The sequence below is a fragment of the Eptesicus fuscus genome, chromosome 4, assembly GCF_027574615.1.
Source record: "Eptesicus fuscus isolate TK198812 chromosome 4, DD_ASM_mEF_20220401, whole genome shotgun sequence".
NCBI classification, from domain to species: Eukaryota; Metazoa; Chordata; class Mammalia; order Chiroptera; family Vespertilionidae; genus Eptesicus; species Eptesicus fuscus.
Genome location: NC_072476.1, coordinates 76,422,242 through 76,441,177, shown reverse-complemented (window position 1 = coordinate 76,441,177; position 18,936 = coordinate 76,422,242). Strand labels below are relative to the sequence as shown.

General features: G+C 39.1%; 2 protein-coding genes, 1 long non-coding RNA gene and 1 pseudogene across 5 annotated transcripts in view; 3 read left to right on the top strand and 1 right to left on the bottom strand.

Moving 5' to 3' along the window:
* SLC30A5 (solute carrier family 30 member 5) overlaps positions 1 to 4,211 on the top strand; it is a 31,772-nt gene extending 27,561 nt beyond the window's left edge. For all 3 annotated transcript variants that reach the window (XM_054715196.1, XM_054715195.1, XM_054715197.1), the window contains exons 15-16: positions 1,317 to 1,445; positions 2,186 to 4,211. In XM_054715196.1, the coding sequence (XP_054571171.1) occupies positions 1,317 to 1,445; positions 2,186 to 2,356 (300 nt within the window). In that variant the 3' untranslated portion in view covers positions 2,357 to 4,211. The remainder of the gene's footprint in view (positions 1 to 1,316; positions 1,446 to 2,185) is intronic.
* Positions 1,356 to 18,936, bottom strand: part of LOC129148869 (uncharacterized) — a 49,976-nt gene continuing 32,395 nt past the window's right edge. The window contains exons 3-4 of the long non-coding RNA XR_008555865.1: positions 2,348 to 2,374; positions 1,356 to 1,421 (exon numbers count right to left, since the gene is read on the bottom strand). This is a non-coding gene — a long non-coding RNA (uncharacterized LOC129148869). The remainder of the gene's footprint in view (positions 1,422 to 2,347; positions 2,375 to 18,936) is intronic.
* On the top strand, positions 1,917 to 2,005 carry LOC114230205 (U6 spliceosomal RNA; annotated as a pseudogene).
* Positions 8,753 to 16,214, top strand: CCNB1 (cyclin B1). The gene is made up of 9 exons (XM_008161891.3): positions 8,753 to 8,884; positions 9,505 to 9,675; positions 10,011 to 10,193; positions 12,363 to 12,545; positions 13,700 to 13,858; positions 13,978 to 14,214; positions 14,497 to 14,637; positions 15,288 to 15,398; positions 15,976 to 16,214. The coding sequence occupies exons 1-9, from the start codon at positions 8,864 to 8,866 to the stop codon at positions 16,081 to 16,083; spliced, it is 1,314 nt and encodes a 437-aa protein (XP_008160113.2). The 5' UTR covers positions 8,753 to 8,863; the 3' UTR covers positions 16,084 to 16,214.

Below are 18,936 nucleotides of genomic sequence, written 5' to 3'. Positions count from 1 at the left end.
GTAATTAGGATCTGCTGATGAAATTTTAGCATCTTGAATATTTAAAGTATAGCATCTTAGCCCACTATTTCCATAAATAATATTAGTCTGATTTTCTCATCTTCTCATTAGTGAATACTACATCCTACTAAAAACAAAAGTTTTTCATGTCAAAGTAACATGTCTATTACAGAAAATATCAAAGTACAGAAGAGTACAAAAGTGAAGGGACCACATATAATCCACTACCTAGAAAGAAACACTTTTAAAAGTTGTTTTTCTATATAGAAATTTTTTAAATAAAAGTAGCAAAAAAACCTGCTTTTTAAATTTTTCCTCATTTAATTATGTCATGTTGATAAATATTCTAATAACATTTTTTTTAATCCTCACCCAAGGATATTTTTCCATTGATGTTTAGAGAGAGTGGAAGGGAGGGAGGAGGGGGAGAATGAGAGAAAGAAACATCAATGTGAGGGAGACACATCGATTGGTTGCCTCACACACACACCCAACCAGGACCAGGAATCAAACCTGAGACCCTTCAGTCTGACCATTGAGCAACACCTGCTAGGGCTATATTGTAATACATTGTTAATGACAATGTAGTGGTAATGTATGGATAGTCTATAATTTATTTAACCAGCCCTCAATTGTTGCATATGGACGATATCTTTCGTTAATTCTCACCCAAGGATATTTTTCCATTGATTTTTAAGGAGAGTGGAAGAGAGAGGGAAAGACAGAGAGAAAGAAACATCGATGTGAGAGAAACACATCAATTGGTTGCCTTCTGCACAAGCACCCCAGGGCCCAGGCCAGGCAGGAGCCTGCAACCAGGTACATGTCCTTGACCGAACCCAGGACTCTCTGGTCCGCAGGCCGATGCTCTATACACTGATCCAAACGAGCTAGGGCTGGAAGATACTTTTTGAATGTGTAATAACAAACAATATGCAAATGTGCGTATCAGTTTAAAAGAAACCGTACAGTTTATTGAATGTATCCACTGTTTAGAATAGGCAAAGTACATCTTATATACGTGAAAATTGGTGTGTAACTGTTGAGTATAAAGGCACCTGTACCCTATTCATTTCTTCTTCAGAGCTACCTTTCATGACATCACTCCTAGGTCAAAACATTTTTGGCACCTTTATTTTATGCTAGTTGGCTCTCCTATTCCTTTCTCACTCTGGACTCTCCTTATTACTTTCTTTTTAAAAAAAAAAAAAATAATAAGTAGTTTAATAGTGGTTCCTGGACCAAAAAGATTGCTTTGTATGAAGTAAATTATAACCTTTAAGTCCATTTATATCACTTCAGCTTTTATTTGACAGGTACAAAAAATTGAAGGATTAATATCATACCGAGACCCTCATTTTTGGCGTCATTCTGCCAATATTGTGGCAGGAACAATTCATATACAGGTGACATCTGATGTGCTGGAACAAAGAATAGTACAGCAGGTAATAATCTTTTGTTTTTAAAGTAATTTCAGTTGAAGTAATTCTTGCATAAAATTGCATACATTATAATTTATACAGTTCAATAGTAATTTAACTGTTTGAAAATATCAGTCTTTCATCTGAGGATAACAACATTTTGTACACCTAGGTTTTCTTTATATCCAAAACTGGTTAAAATAACATCAAGTTTTAGGATTTAGAGGATCAGCTTAAGTTAATGTAAAATAAAATTAATTTATGATCCGCCTTAATTCCCAACAGATGATCAAGAAATAAGTTATTATAAATGTAGCCCTAAATTAATTATAATAATATTAACATTGGCAGGGTATATGCTATGGTTGAAGATAGGGATCAAAACAGTTCTTGTATCCCTATTCTGGACATACTGAATTGAAAGCAATAGCTGTTTTCTTTTACTACTTTGAAAGTGAGATCAGAATTTACTCATCATCTAAAATCCTATTTTGTGCTCCCTTCAGCAGCACATATACAGAGAAGATTAGCATGGTCCCTACACAAGAATGACATGCAGATTTGTCCAAGTGTTCCATATTTTAAACAAAAACAGATAAATTCTATCTTTTAAACATTTGCCCAAATAAATAATAAACATTATTTTGAGGATGTATCTTTGACTATCTGTAGCTATAAAAAATAAAATATCAATTATTTAAGACATGTACATTAAATGCATTAACCTAAATGCTTTAAAATATATGGATTTTTTTTTATAACAGGTTACAGGAATACTTAAAGATGCTGGAGTAAACAATTTAACAATTCAAGTGGAAAAAGAGGCATACTTTCAACATATGTCTGGCCTAAGTACTGGATTTCATGATGTCCTGGCTATGACAAAACAAATGGAGTCCATGAAATACTACAAAGATGGTACTTACATCATGTGAGATAACCGGGAATTACCTCTGGAATGTAAACAATGAAGATTAAATGACTAAGTATTAGAATATTGCCAGAAGGAAGAAAATTGCACACAATTGTACAGAAACATTTTGCCATATTTGAAAAAAAAAGAATTAAAGTTCCCTACTATTGGATCAAGGAATCTTAAAGGAAATTTAAATACAAAATGGAGCATTCATTGTTCAAGTAAAATCATTATTTGAATTATGTGTATAACAAGAATCTTAAAATTTGAGTGAACATGATATATCACATCATCTTTGAAGATGAACATAAAATGACAGAATCAAGTGAAGACCAAAATTACTTCTGTGTTTACTTTGTGCCAGAAAGCATCTCCATTGTAAATAATGTATGTACATGTTTATTACAAAGACCCAAATGAAAAATTTTAGTCGATTTTTTTGCATAGCCCTAGGATAAAAAAAGAATGAAAGTTCTATATTTATGGATTTTCTGTATATAAAACTAGTTTCTAATTAAAACTTAAATCCATTAAGTAAAATCTGTATTGCCACTTTAAATGTAAATTAAATTATTTGGGAGAAACTTCAACCACTGATAATGAGACAAGCAGTGAGAATAGGGAAGTATAACTACAGTTTTTGATGTATTACAAAAACCAACCACTCTGTAAAATAAATTTTTTTTTACTTTTGGTAATATTTGCAAATGAATATTACTTTATTAGGGTGAAGAACTTATACTAAGTTGTGTCCATGTTATTCACTCACTTGTCTTCTGCCTCTAAAGTAGAATACTACATTTCTTATTATGCATCTGGCATTCCTAGTTGTTTATCAAGCTGGTATCCAAGCAATGTTAGGCTTTTCATCTTTTCATTTAGTTCCATATGTTGTGGAATAGCCATTTGAGAGAGTCATAAATAACTGTCAGCTCAGTTTAATTTTCTGCCCATAAATTAAATGTCCTTTTTTTGGTACATGTAGATATATAAGAAATATCAAAGTATAGGTAGTCATTTAAAGTTCAATATGATCTATAAACACTCGGGCACCATGAAATCAAAATATCGATTTTCTATAAATATATCTAATTTATATTTTTTAATTTCCAATTTAAAAGGAATATACAGTCTGAGAAGACTGTATAATAGATATATAATAATATATGCAGTTTTATAAACACCAAAGAACTTTGTCCAAAAGAAACTTTTGAATACCTATCTATTTATAAGAATCTGAATATTTTCATCTTAGACTAGAAATTTGGATAAGTAGGATGAATTAATTTTCATATGGGTACTATTTTCTTATCTAACATATGGCAAATATGTACTGTAAATCATATTTTTGTCTTACTAATTTTAATATGTGAGAGGTTTAGAAATTTGTTATAACTTATTTGGATAATTCTTGTCTTCTCTTTACACATTATCTGGTCCAGAATCTTCAAAATTAAAAATTTATGAATGGTGGGAAAATAAATGCATATTGGCGTTTCAATGCAACTTTTGTACATTAAAAAATTTTAAGTAGATAGGTATAATGAATATTGCATCATTATTAAACTTATCATTTCCCTTAGAAGGCATATAAACAACAGGAAAATAAAATTAATGTGACTGAGAGAAGAAGGCAGGGGATGAAGATTAAGGGGGGGTCCAGGTAGAAAGCAGGAAACTCCACATTGAAGAGCACCAAGGTACTGGTTCCAGCTCATACAAACCATGTGACTTTAGACAAATCAGCTTCTCCGAGTATCTTTTTTTTCTCTCTCATACATAAAATCAAAATTCAATCTCAAATTCACAGGGTTATGAGGAGCAAAAGGAATAATGTGAAAAGAAATTGAAAGTTGAAAAGGGCTAAATAAAGTTAAAGGATTTTTAATATTTTAAACTTGACTTCAGAGGTTGCTTTTATTAATTTGTCATTTTTTCTATTGAAATCAGCATCTGAGAGATTAATTAATATTATATTAAGTGAACAAACAAGCTTAAAATAATGCCCAAAACAGAAGCCTGTTTATAGTTCGTTTGCCCCAAGAAGGGCGGTGGTGATGAACAAACCTATTGATTTCTCTTTCGTCCCTTCCCATTTCTCTCCTTTCCCTTCCTTTCCAACTATTGTTTTCCCTTCTTACAATTTAGGCACTGGTGATTTCCACTTAGAATAAACATTACATCTGTTCAGATACAGATTTATTGTTTCTATTACATGATAATTGATCAAACTTCAAACTTTTCTCATTACAGCAGAAGAATGAGGCTATACTAGAATATAGTTAGATATCTCTAAAGGATCCTGGCTTTACTTTAAATTTAGATTATGATTCTCCCCTAAAATACCCACTATATTAATTCAGAGATGGCCAGGCCGGTGTGGCTCACTGGTAGAGCATCGACCTATAAACTAGGAGGTCACGGTTTGATTACCAGTCAGGACACATGCTTGATCCCCAATCGTGCAGGAGGCATCCAATCAATGATTCTCTTTCATCATTGATGTTTTTATCTCTCCCTCTCCCTTTCTCTCTGAAATCTATATATTAAAAAAACCACAAAAAACATGTACTCATGATAGCTAAAAACTGGAAACAATCCAATGTCCATCAGGAGAATGGATAAATTGTGGTGTAGTTTATTCATAATGGAATACTACTCAACAGTTGCTTTTTTAATTAGTTACAAACAATATAGGTGATTCTCAAAAACATGTTAAGTGGCCCTAGCAGGTTTGGCTCGGTGGATAGAGCATTGGCCTGCGGACTGAAGGGTCCCGGGTTTGACTCTGGTCAAGGGCACATGCCTGGGTTGGGGGCTCAATCCCCAGTAGGGGGTGTGCAGGAGGCAGCCGATCAATGATTCTCATCATTGATGTTTCTATCTCTCCCTCTTCCTTCCTCTCTGAAATCAATAAAAATACATTTAAAAAAAACCAAAAACATGTTAGGTGAAAGAAACCAACAGCATGGAAGGGACCTGGAGAGTATCATTCTAAGTGAAATAAGTCAGAGAAAGACAAGTATCACATGCTCTCACTCATATGTGGAATATAACAAAATAAACTGATGAACAGAGTGGATCCAGAGACATGGAAGCATGGGACAGAGAACAGAATCTCAGAGGGAAGACTGGAGAGGGTAGGTGTGTGGGAGGTAATCAACCAAAGACCTTGTATGCACATATGCATAACCCATGGACATAGACAGTGGGGTGGTGAGGGCCTGGGGCAGGGGGTTGGGGTGGGCTGGATGAGGTTGATAGGGGGAGGGGGGTAAGGGGACATATGTAATACTTTCAACAAGATTTTTAAAAATAACAAAAAGATGCCAAACACAAGAATTCATACTGTATGATTCCCTGTATATGAAATCCAAAAGCAGAGAAGACTGTGGTAATCAAGCACAGAAAATGGTTTGTATTAATTAACTATTGCTGTCATAACAAATTACCACAAACTTAGTGGCTTAACACAAACTTAAATTTCTGAAGGTCAAACATTCAGTATGGGTCTCACAGCGCTAAAATCAAGGTGCTTGCAGAGCTGCATTTCCTTCTAGAGGTTCTAGGGGAGAAGCCATTTCCTTGTTCATTCAGGCTAATTGAATTCAGTCCTTGTGGATGTAGGACTGAGGTCCCTGTTTGCTGGTGCTTCCAGCTTCTACAGGCCACCTACATTCCTTGGCTTGTGACCTCCTTCCTCTATCTTCAAGGTCAGCAACAGTTGGACATATGCTTCTCCCATTTCTGATATCTCTTGCCTCTTCTTCCACTATTGCATCTTTCTCTGGCCACCTTTCTCCCATCCTCTTCTACCTTTAAGGCCTCACGTGGTTGCAGTGGACCCACCCAGGTAATCAGGGTAATTCCTATCTCAAGGTATTCCAAGCCTCTTTTTTTTTTTTTTAATATACTTTATTATTTTTTACAGAGAGGAAGAGAGAGGGATAGAGAGTTAGAAACAACGATGAGAGAGAAACATCGATCAGCTGCCTCCTGCACACCCCCTACTGGGGATGTGCCCGCAACCAAGGTACATGCCCTTGATCGGAATCGAACCTGGGACCCTTGAGTCCGCAGGCCGACGCTCTATCCACTGAGCCAAACCGGTTTCGGCCCAAGCCTCTTTTGTCAGGTAAATTAGGCTGGTCTTTTCATATTCACAGGTCTAGGCATTAAGGCAAGAACATTTTTTAAAACATATTTTATTTGATTTCTGAGAGGAAGGGAAGGGGAGAGAGAGAAACATCAATGATGAGTGAGACTCGTTTGGCTACCTCCTGCAGGCCTCACACGGGATTGAGGCCACAACCTGGGTATATGCCCTGACCAGGGAATCAAACTGTGACTTCCTGGTTTATAGGTCAACGCTCAACCACTGACCCACATCTGCCTGGCTATTCTTAATATTATATGCCAGCACAGTGTGCCACGGAATTAAGTTTTTGTTCACTTATTATACAGGGCACTCAGACATCAATTAATGAAATTCATGTCCTCCAGGTTTTGGAAGTTTTCTTGTATTATTTCTGTAATTTCCTCCCTGTATTTTCTCAGTCTTTTTTTTTCTCCTCTTATTTCCATTTTAATATTTTTTTATTTTTCAATTACAGTTGACATACATTATATTAGTTTCAGTTGTACAACATAGTGGCTAGACCTTTATATAACTTACAAAATTATCACCCCATAAATCTAGTACCCTTCTGACACCATACATAGTTATTAAAATATTGGCTATATTCCCTATTCTATATTTTGCATCTCCGTGACTTTTTTATAACTGGCAATTTGTACATCTTAATCCCTTTTCCCTTTTCACTCTTCCCCTCAACTCCCATTTGGCAACCATTGATTTAGTCTCTGAATCTATAAGCTTGTTCCTGTATTGTTTGTTCATTTATTTTGTTTTTTTAGCTTCCACATATAAGAGAAATCATATGGTATTTACCTTTCTCTGTCTGACTTATTTCACTTAGCATAATACCCTCTAGGTCCATCCTTGCTGTTGCAAGTAACAAGATTTCATTCTTTTTTTATGGCTGAGTAATATCCCATTGTATACATATATACCACATCTTTATCCATTTGTCTATCGGTGGAAGATGGACACTTTCCGTAGCTTGGCTATTGTAAATCATGCTGAATGATGTATTTTTTGATTACTCTTTTGGTTACTGCTTCAATTTCACTGGTTGTTATCTTAACCTCCTACCCCAAACCTGCTATCCCTTAAAAGCTTCTCATCTTTTAGTCTTCTTTGTTTCAGTTACTCAGGCCAAAACCTGAGTCATCCTTGATTCCTTTTCTCTCACTCTAACCAGGCAAGCCATCAGGACCCGGCAAGTCTATCTCTAAAATATTTCTAGAACCCTTCTATGGAGAACTACCAGAACAATCCAAGCCATCACCTTTTGCCTGGCCTCTTACAATAGCCTCTTCATGGCTCCCCTTGCTTCACTTTCTCTTGTTTCTCCTCCTTCTCACTTACATACATTGCCTTACAGTGATTAAGGTTATCCTTTTGAAAGATAGATTATGCCACACCTTGGTTTACAACCCTCCAGCCTGGCCACGGTGGCTCAGTGGTTGAGCGTCGACCTATGAACCAGGAGGTCATGGTTCAATTCCCAGTCAGGGCACCTGCCCAGGTTGTGGGCTGGTCCCCAGTGGGGAGTGTGCAGGAGGCAACCCATTGATGTTTCTCTCTCATTGTTTTTTTTCCGCCTCTCTATCCTTCTCCCTTCCTTTCTTTAAAAACAAAACAAAACAAAAAATCAGTAAAAACATTTAAACAAATGTATGTCAATTAAAAAAAAAAAAACACCTCTAAAGGCTTTCACTTCACATATAGTGCAGATTCCTTATCTTGGTTTACTGGACTTGTATAATTTTACCCTTTCCAATTTCTTTCATCTCATCTGCACTGCTACATATCAGAGAGAGAGAGAGAGAGAGAGAGAGAGAGAGAGAGAGAGAGAGGGAGAGAGGGAGAGAGGGAGAGAGGGAGAGAGGGAGAGAGAGATGCGTATACACTATATTGTAAGTGTGTTAACAATAAGGATTAGAAACATACTGTTTCTCTTGCTTCTCAAACTGCGGCTGCTCCACTGTCACTTTTCCAAGGCCACACGGCCGGCCCCTCCGCTACACCTGGTGGCGCCACCAGCCCGCCCCGCCCCGCCTCGCCCCGCCCCGCCTCGCCTGGCCAGGGAGCGCACGCGCAGAGCCCGACCGAGGGACGCCGCAACCTCGCTCTGGCTCCGCCCCGTCTCGAACTCCGTCGCGGGATCGCCGTGGAAACGCATTCTCGGGAACCGGCAGCCGCCAATGGGAAGGGAGCGAGTGCCACGAACAGGCCAATGAGGAGAGAGCGGCGCGGAGTTTAAATCTGCGGCTGGGCCGGCGTCTGCAGCGTGCTGCGGCGGAACGGTTGTCGGTCTGCGCTGGGTTTGGTGCCCCGCTCCTCGGGGGCTCTCCCGTTTCTGCTTCTCCTCCTGAGCTGCTGCCTGGTGAAGAGGAAGCCATGGCGCTCCGGGTCACCAGGGTGAGCTGCTGCGGACGGCGAGCGGGCGCTGCCTTTCTCGCCTCGTGCTCTCTTCCTATCTCGTCTGCCGGAGCCCCCGGGCGGGAGCGGACCACGGCAGAGATTTGGGGAGGATACGGGGTTGGTGGGCCCCTGGTGGGGAGCTGGGAGATCTGACCGACGGGGAGAGGAAGGTGACAAAGAGATCTGGATGGGCCTTGGATAAATATTGGGGGAGGGGGCGGCTGTTGGAGGTGATAGAGGGGGGAAATACTACCAACAATAAAAAATATATTAAAAAAAAAAAAAAAAGGTGATGGAGGCTCCCTGTGTGGGCTCCCACCAACAGTGTTGACTCCCTTCCCGGAGAGAAACAAGGTGCCGGCAATTGGAGACCTTTTTTATTTCCTTTTAAACGTAAATTCGTGGTATTTTAGGGCCAGCCGGGACTAATCGGCAATCCCTCTACACGAGAGTGAAGGGATTACGGAAGGAAACTGGCTTGTCACAGTCTTGGCTAGACCCTGCAACCCGGGTTTCCTCTGGTTCTCAGCCGACTTCCGTCCTAAGAGCCTCTCTTTAGGCTCATCTTACCCCCACCCACCCCACCCCCACTTACTCTACCCCCACCCTTCTTTCAGAACACGAAAATTAATGCTGAAAATAAGACGAAGATCAGTATAGCAGGCGCAAAGCGCGTGCCTGTGGCCACTACTGCAACCTCCAAGGCCGGGCTGAGGCCAAGAACAGCCCTTGGAGACATCGCTAACAATGTCAGTGAACAGCCACAGGCCAAATTGCCTCTAAAAAAGGTAACTACCTTCCCAGCCTCTTCCAGACGGATCTAAACGCCCACTTTCCAACTGTGACCCTGAATAGAAAAACATTTCGCGGAAACCGGTGTGGCTCAGTGGATAGAGCCTCGGCCTGCGGACTCAAGGGTCCCAGGTTCAATTCCGGTCAAGGGCATGTACCTTGGTTGCGGGCACATCCCCAGTAGGGGGTGTGCAGGAGGCGGCTGATCGATGTTTCTCTCTCATCGATGTTTCTAGCTCTCTATCCCTCCCTCTTCCTCTCTGTAAAAAATCAATAAAATATATTTTTTCAAAAAAAGAAAAACATTTCATTCTCTCCCATTCATTTACAGGAGGCAAAAACATTAGCTGCTGGAAAAGTTATTGCTAAAAAACTACCAAAACCTATGGAAAAGGCACTGGAGCCTGCATCTGTTCCTGCTCCTGCGCCTGCGCCTGCGCCTGTGCTGGAACCAGCACGGGAGCCGGAACCTGAGCCTGTTAAAGAAGAAAAACTTTCGCCTGAGCCTATTTTGGTAAACTTACTTTACTATTTTAGAGTCTGTTGATTGTTTCTTTACGAACCTCATTTTATATTCCAATGCATGGAATAGCATTTGAATAGTAATAGTAACATTTATAGAGTACTCTGCTAAACATTAAATGTGTTAATTCACATAATCTTATATTCTGTTAGCTAGTATTCTACTTTATAAATAAGCATGTTCTAGAGTCATGTCTAATCAGTGGCACATATTGGATTCAAACCCAGGCTTGTCTGGCTTCACAACTTGTGCTTTTTTTGTTGTTAATCCTCACCATAGCATATTTTTTTCCATTGATTTTTAGAGAGTAGAAAGGAAGGAGAGAGGGAGGGAGAGGTGGGGAAAGAGAAAGAAATACTGATGTGAAAGAGATGCAGCTGACCATGCCAGGACCAAACTTGCAACCCAGATACCTGCCCTTGAATCCAACCGCAACCCTTCCTACGCTCTAACTAATGAGCATCACCGGCCAGGCACAACCTATGCTTTTATATATATATATATTTATATATATATATATTTATATATATTTGTTTGTTTGTTTTTTCAGAGAGAGATAGAAACATTAATGATAAGAGAGAATCATTGATTGGCTGCCTCCTGCACGCCCCACACTGGGAACCAGCCTGGGCATGTGCCCTTGACCGGAATCGAACCCTTAACACTTTAATCTGCAGGCCGGTGCTCTATCCACTGAGCCAAACCTGCTAGAGCACAACCTAATGCTTTTAATCGGTTTGTTGACGGTATTGAGTAGTAACTGCCTGGACCAAAGATTGAACTGTCTTTGATACAAGACAGTTTCTGACCAGAATTTATTGACTGAAACACAGATTGTTCTCTTGAATCTTTTTTTTCACTCACTAATTAATAATTAATAAGCCTGTAATATATAATGGTGTAAAGCAGAAAGAAAATGGAGATCTCCAAAAGTAAGTAAAAAGATGAGTTAGCCTCAAAAACTAAAAATTAATTATTTACTGTGAAGGAAAAACGGGTCATCTGGAAGAGGCTGCTTTGCTGAAATTACAATGAACTGCATTCTGAAGCTCTTATTTTTTACAAATTAGTAAAACCAATTGGAAAAATCTGTAAATGTCATTCAGCCTGACTTCTTATATCGAAGGGTTTAAGATTTAAGGCTCCTGCTTTAGTATTGACCTTCTGGACCTAGTTCATGCACAATCTTTAATTGGCAGTACCAAACTGCCTGAGGTTTCCTTGAAAGTCTCATACTGATTCTTGCCTTTCCCACTCCCTTTCTTTTAGCTAGTAATCTTTTCAGCCTTCAAAACATCTCAGAGCCCTAACGGGTTTGGCTCAGTGGATAGAGCATCAGCCTGCAGACTCAAGGGTCCCAGGTTCGATTCCGGTCAAGGGCATGTACCTTGGTTGCGGGCACATCCCCAGTAGGGGCTGTGCCAGAGGCAGCTGATCGATGTTTCTCTCTCATCGATGTTTTTAACTCTATCCCTCTCCCTTCCTCTCTGTAAAAAATCAATAAAATATATGGAGAGAAAAAAATCTCAGATATTAACTCCTAAAGCTTTAACTAAATTCCCCCACCTCAATTACTGTTCCTAGAATCACTCTCCTTGTTTCATTTACTTCTCTCTTCTAAATTTAAAGCCCACTAGGACACCATAAAGTCAGTGCCTACCCCAGAGCCAGGCTTGAAGAAAGTGCCTAATAAATGAACAATGAGGTAACTGGAATTTGAAGGAAATCATTAATAAAGTCAGTTAATAATTAGTAGTCAGGACAGAACCCCTGTTCTCTTGAGCACTGACAAGCAGTCTATATTTTGAGACAAACAGGAAAAGACTGACTTGTCATTCATCTGGATTAACTTCACCGACATTGAGAGAGAGATTTGTTACTTTATCAATTTCCTTTGGAGGAAGGTCCAGGATGAATTTGCTTTCTGTTTTATCTGTTAGCATTTAGGCTCTGCTGATTTCAAATTTGCTCACTTTTCATATTAATCACTTCCTAACAAGATATTGAATAAATGTAAAAAGATGGTATTTTTCCTTTAAGGAAATGAATTACATGACTATTCAGCAAATGATCTCTTGAGTTGGTACCAATAATCTGTTCTTTATTCCCAGATTTTAAGTTCCTCTTTGCTATTAATTTTAAAAGTCTCTCTCTTTCAAGGTTGATACTCCCTCTCCAAGCCCAATGGAAACATCTGGCTGTGCCCCTGCAGAAGAGTATCTGTGCCAGGCTTTCTCTGATGTAATGCTTGCAGTGAATGATGTGGATGCAGAAGATGAGGCTGATCCAAACCTTTGTAGTGAATATGTGAAAGATATCTATACTTACCTGAGACAAGTTGAGGTCAGTATTATGATTAGAATCTTTGAATCTTTGTGGGGGCTTTTTTCTAAACTGCATCTAAATTTATTAGATATTTTCCATTAATAGTTTATAATAATTTAAGTTGGATGTGAGAAAAACATTTAACAATAAATTCCACTTTCAAATTCTCCTTCATTGAATAAAAAGTCACTAAACCAACCTAGGAAGTCTGTATTTGCCATTTTGAACAGGGATAGTTTGAAGTAAAAGTAGATCCTACCATGGCTCTTTCTAACAAATTCCACAGATTGGATGATGTATTTATTTATATCTGTCACATTTAGAAACTGGCAAGTCCCAAACTCTGGGTTTAAGGAGGTAGATGGTAAAAGAGAATATGTTGGAAAAGCTATAGCTACCCCCAACACTTATTTCATCCCACTTCTGAAACTTTCTATTAGTGGCATCACCTTTATCCCTTCCCCCACCCCAAAAAGGGGAAACATTCTGTATGCTAACGTAAGCTATGCATTACCAGATTTACCCAATTTTGGGTAATGCATGCTCTTCCCTTGGCATCATTAACATCTTAATTCTCTTGCCTGTTTCTTTGTGGCATCTCCATTTTCTACATGATTGTCCTGCAAGATGACTTCCTTGCTAGGACCAGCTTTCTGCTTTGGGTTTCTTCTCCCTTCTTAAAGTTCGTGTTCTAACTTTAGAGGAGTGATTTAGCAGACGTATGTGCCGCTCCTTGATGGTTCATTCTTCACCTTATCTATGGGTGTTTTGGAGGTTTAAACCCTAGGGCAGGAGAATGGTAGTAGCACGAGGGTTCCAGCTGATCTGAGAGCTGCTGCTATTTTTCTCTACTTGATAAAGCTCAGGTTCTGGGTTTTAGAGTCTTAGGTGAAAAGACTGGAGATAATAGTAGAGTATCTTTAGTTGGGAACAAGTGGGTACAGGGTGTGGGCCAATGACGACGATGGTGAATTGAACTCCGATCTACCAATACAAATTGCCACACTGTTCTACTTAATGTTTATGTGCTTTTTTTCTTCAGTGATATGAATGATTGAGCTAAGGACTGCTTGAGATTCTAAATGCTCCAGAGCTATTATGTGGTGACTAATATTTCTGGTCAGAAATGTCACATGGAGTCTTGCTTCTAATAATCAGCATTTCTTTTGCAGGAAGAGCAAGCAGTCAGACCAAAATACCTACTGGGTCGTGAAGTCACTGGAAATATGAGAGCCATCCTAATTGATTGGCTGGTGCAGGTTCAGATGAAATTCAGGTTACTGCAGGAAACCATGTACATGACTGTTTCCATTATTGACCGGTTCATGCAGGTGAGCATAATTCAATAATTGAGAATTCTTCCCTCCGGGTGTCTTCCCCACCTTTTTCATAACTCTGTCTCCTTTTCAAATGCATATTACTTATTCATCCAATTGAAATTCCATTGCAGAATAATTGTGTGCCCAAGAAGATGCTGCAGCTGGTTGGCGTCACTGCCATGTTTATTGCGAGCAAATATGAAGAAATGTACCCTCCAGAAATCGGTGACTTTGCCTTTGTGACTGACAACACTTACACTAAGCTCCAAATCAGACAGATGGAAATGAAGATTCTGAGAGCTTTAAATTTTTGCCTGGGTCGCCCTCTACCCCTGCATTTCCTTCGGAGAGCATCTAAGATCGGAGAGGTATAGATATCTTGAGAAACCTTTGGTGTGGTATATTAGAGAATATTGCTGACCAAGCAGATCTAATTCAACTGACTTATACCTAACTACATGGGGAAGGGATAAACATATTCTTTATTTCCAGTCAGGCTGTATATTAATATTATTAAGGCCTTCCATGGGCAATTGCACTTAAGAGTTTATAGGCAAATATTTGTAGTTACAGTTATGGACATACTGGTTATTGCCAAGGCAAGTTTTTCTGACAGAAGCTCAGTGATCTGTGTATGGATTTTATTCCAGGTTGATGTGGAGCAACATACCTTGGCCAAATACCTGATGGAACTAACTATGTTAGACTATGATATGGTGCATTTTCCTCCTTCTCAGATTGCAGCAGGAGCCTTTTGTTTAGCACTGAAAATTCTCGATAATGGTGAATGGGTAAGCTCTGTCCCACAGACCTAGGTTGCCCTAAGCTTTTACATTGTAAATAGTATTTGCCTGAAGGCAGAACTTTTTTCATTAAAAGACAATTCAGATGATTCCCACCTGTGGCATCTATGGAGGGAATGATTAAAAATGACATCCTGTTTGTGAAGTCTTCATAGAATGCTTTCATTTAATTACCTAATTTCATCTTTCTGTATCCCCTTGAGAAAGGCAGAACAGCTGCTACTCTTTATAGATGGAGAAGTACAAGCAGGAAAAATGACATACTAGAAGTTTATTCATATTGGTTGATTCAACAAGTATTTCTATGTGCCATGTGCTATCCTCAGCCTAGGAATAGAATTATGAATGAGAAGGTGGGCCTCAAGGAGTTTGAAGTCTAGGTTTGGGTTGGACAAGTCAGCAATTAATAAAGTGTATCAGTTTGAGCACATTAGTGTATGATGGGTTTACGGACAGGATCTTAAGAGAAGCATGAAAGAAGAGTGCCTAGGGAGGAAGGGGTCTTAAGCTTGTCTTAAATTTCAGTGATAAGCAGTCCTACAGTATCAGTCTTCCTACCATACTCTTGAATAACATCTAGAAACTTGATGAAAACCATTGTTGATGAACATTATTAACATTAACTCTTATTGTCATAGACACCAGTTCTACAGCATTACCTGTCATACACTGAAGAATCCCTTCTCCTTGTTATGCAACACCTTGCTAAGAACATAGTCATGGTGAATGGTGGGCTTACAAAGCACATGGTAAGTCAATCAGTGACACTTTAGGATGTTGTGGGGAAAGTGAAAATAAGACTTCATAGCCTGTACAGTGTGGCTCAGTGGTTGAGCATTGACCCATGAATCAGGAGGTCAGGGTTTGATTCCCTGTCAGAGTACATGCCCAGGTTGCGGGCTCCACCTCCAGTAGGGGTCATGTAAGAGGCAGCAGATCAATGTTTCTCTCTCTGAAATCAATAAAAATATATATATTTTTAAATAAAAGATAAAGACTTCATGCCTGCAAATGCATAGCTTATTTTTAAGGACTTGGTGTTTTATGTTAGTGATGGGGAATGCCAGCCATTGAGCCCTATAAGGGCCCACAATATCATTTGGTCTGGCCCTGCCAAGGCATTAGGGGTGAGTTAAATGTTTGTCCAAATATGGCAGGCTAATTTTTAAGTTGATAATTTAGTGTGGCCCACAAATGATGTTATAAATATCCAAATGGCCCTCGGCAGAGAAAGGGTTCCCCACCCGTTTTACATGAATACCTGTACCACTACATTTTTATGTTTTCCTCTTTTCCTTCATTAATTACTGTCCTTTTCTCTTCCAGACTATCAAGAACAAGTATGCCACATCTAAGCATGCTAAGATCAGCACTCTAGCACAGCTAAATTCTGCACTAGTTAAAGATTTAGCCAAGGCTGTGGCAAAGGTGTAACTTGTGAACTTGAGTTGGAGTACTGTAATACCTGCGAATACAATTAGCACCATGTGCTATCTGTATATACTATATGTAACATTCACTTACTTTTAATAAAGCTGTGGTCCTTTTTACTTCCTATACCTTAATTCATTTGAATGTGGCTACTTTCTACTCTAGGGTACCTTAAAAGGTGTGTTAAAGATATGGTGGGGAACATAGAATATAAAAAGTGCTTTCAATTAACTTGGGGACCCAAATAATATATATATATAACTGTTGCTTATGGTTTTTGTTTTATGTATCTGGTACCTGGCTTTTACTTTAATAATATAAGTTACTGAGATCATGAAGGCATTCAAAATTCTTACTTCCATAGAGTAGACTGCAAGTAAGCCCAGTGATCATGGAGCATCCACTACCTGCCTGGTTCTACTTAAAAGTCTGCCACCTCATCCCTAGTCCCCCTATTTTCTGTTTCTTCTGGTGGTTGATTCCAGTAATTCTAATCTACTTTTACCACTATTTCTTAGATTACCAAATTTAGTGTCAACTTTTTAACTGGAAAAAATAACTTTAGATTCTAAACCTAACCTATTTGACTTTTTGTTTGTTGGTTTTATTGGTTGAGAAAATAAATGGGGCTCCTTAAACATACAAAAGTATCTTTAAAATTTTAATTTACCCCTCCCCCTACTTTCCTACACCTCAGTCCATTCACCTGAAGGATGTCAACAGTTGGGATGTATCCTTAGATGATTTCTATAAACATAATCATGCATGTAAATTGTTGATATTTTTTTTTAAATAGGACTTGTATATACTCGGCAATTTTCAACATGTATAGGCCTTAACCTGTATTTGCGTATTATATTCCATATACTATAGTGTATTCAGTCATTCTCCTGTTGACATTCAGATTGCTTTTTTCTCCTTGTCTCTATAAGCAATACTGTTTAAATGTCATTAAATACCATGTTTTGTTCATGTACACTGGGTTCTCCAAAGAGTATGTGTAATCTCATTTCTAGTGGGTGCTGCCAGGGAACTTTCTCAATGTCATCAGCAATGTGCAAAAGTGTTTGTTTTCTCTGCAGTCTTGCCAGAACTAAAGGTAACCATCTTCTTCAATTTCTGTGAAGTTGGCAAAAAAATATTCTACCTTGCTTGCTGTTTTAATTTATACTGCTAATGGCTACTTGAATAAATTTTTGTGTCTACTAACTTATCAATTTGTAAGGCTTTCCCAATTTGTCATTTGCCCTTTAGTTTTATTTTGTCATCTGCCATGCACACACTTAAAAGTTATATTATTAAATCTATTTTTTTCTCTTGTTGCTTTTGGATTTTCAGTGTTAAGGTCAACTCCATCCCCAAACCATAAATACTTAAAATTTCCCGTTTAGATCTTTAATCGCTGTGGTCTGAGGTAGGAATCTTTTATACGGGTTCCTATTCATGCCATTACCATATGGTTAAAATCCTGTCCAACTAAACTGAAACATCAACGTCCATCTGTTGCTTCCTGATCTACCGTATTTTCTGGCGTATCAGACGACCCCCAACTTTTCCAGTTAAAATATAGAGTTTGGGATATACCCGCCCTATGACACCCGGCATGTAAGACGACCCCCGACTTTTGAGAAGATTTTCCTGGGTTAAAAAGTCGTCTTATACGCCTGAAAATACGGTACTTGTTTTTTCCTGCGATAAACAATGTAAAACTATATTACCTAGACTTAGAATACCAAATCTAGACTAACACTATTTTTCAAGTATGTGGGAACAATTTTCAAACACATGCACTTTAATATGTTGTTACTAAAGTGTTAGAATTTAATTATATAACAAGAGGCCAGGTGCAAAACATTCGTGCACTGGAGTGTGGGGGGATCCCTCAGCCCAGCCTGCGCCTTCTCACAGTCCAGGACCCCTTCGGAGATGTCAGCCTGCCAGCTTAGGCCTGCTCCCCACAGGGAGCCTAAGCTGGTAGTTGGATATCCCCAGAGGGGTCCTTAGCACTGCAGCAGAGGCAGGAGAGGCTCCTACCACCACCACTGCCCTAGCCAGCAGTGAGCCCGGCTTCAGGCTGAGTGGCACTCCCCCTGTGGGAGCAGACTGACCACCAGGGGGCAGCTCCTGCACTGAGTGTCTGCCCCCTGGTGGTCATTGTGTGTCATAGTGACTGGTCATTCCACTGTTAGGTAGATTTCCACATTAGTGTTTTATATAGGACTAGAGGCCCAATGCACAAAGATTCGTGCAAGAATAGGCCTTTTTTCCTCTGCCTGTACCTCCTTAGCTCTGGCTGGAGCCGCCTTCACTTCGGCCCAGAGCTGCCTTCCACCTCTCGCCTTGTGTCAATTTGCATATTCCCTCCTTATTAGCTGAGGGTGCCGCCATCTGTCATGGAGTTATGGTCAATTTGCATATTCTCTCTTTTAGATAGGATTGCTGCACTTTTCTTATCAAGTTTTTTGGGTTTTTTTGTCCATGAATGATTTAGCACCAGGTTCCCCACAAACACATTGTGTGATGAGTTGTCAAGTTTATTATTGAGTTTACAGGGGTGTTTTTTGTCACTAGTATGAACAGAATCTAATTTTCACTTTATTTTTATTTCTAGTTGTATTTTTCTTATCCAGCTGACATCAATTTACTTACTTGACTTGTTTTTAGTGTTTTCTAGGCCTCAAATACAAAAATTTTATATTAATATTTTTTATTGACTTCAGGGAAGGGGGAGGGAGAGAGATAGAAACATCAATGATGAGAATCATTGATTGGATGCCTCCTGCACGCAGCACAGTGGGGATTAAGCCTGTAACCCAAGCATGTGCCCACATCAGGAATCGAACTGGTAGCCTCCTA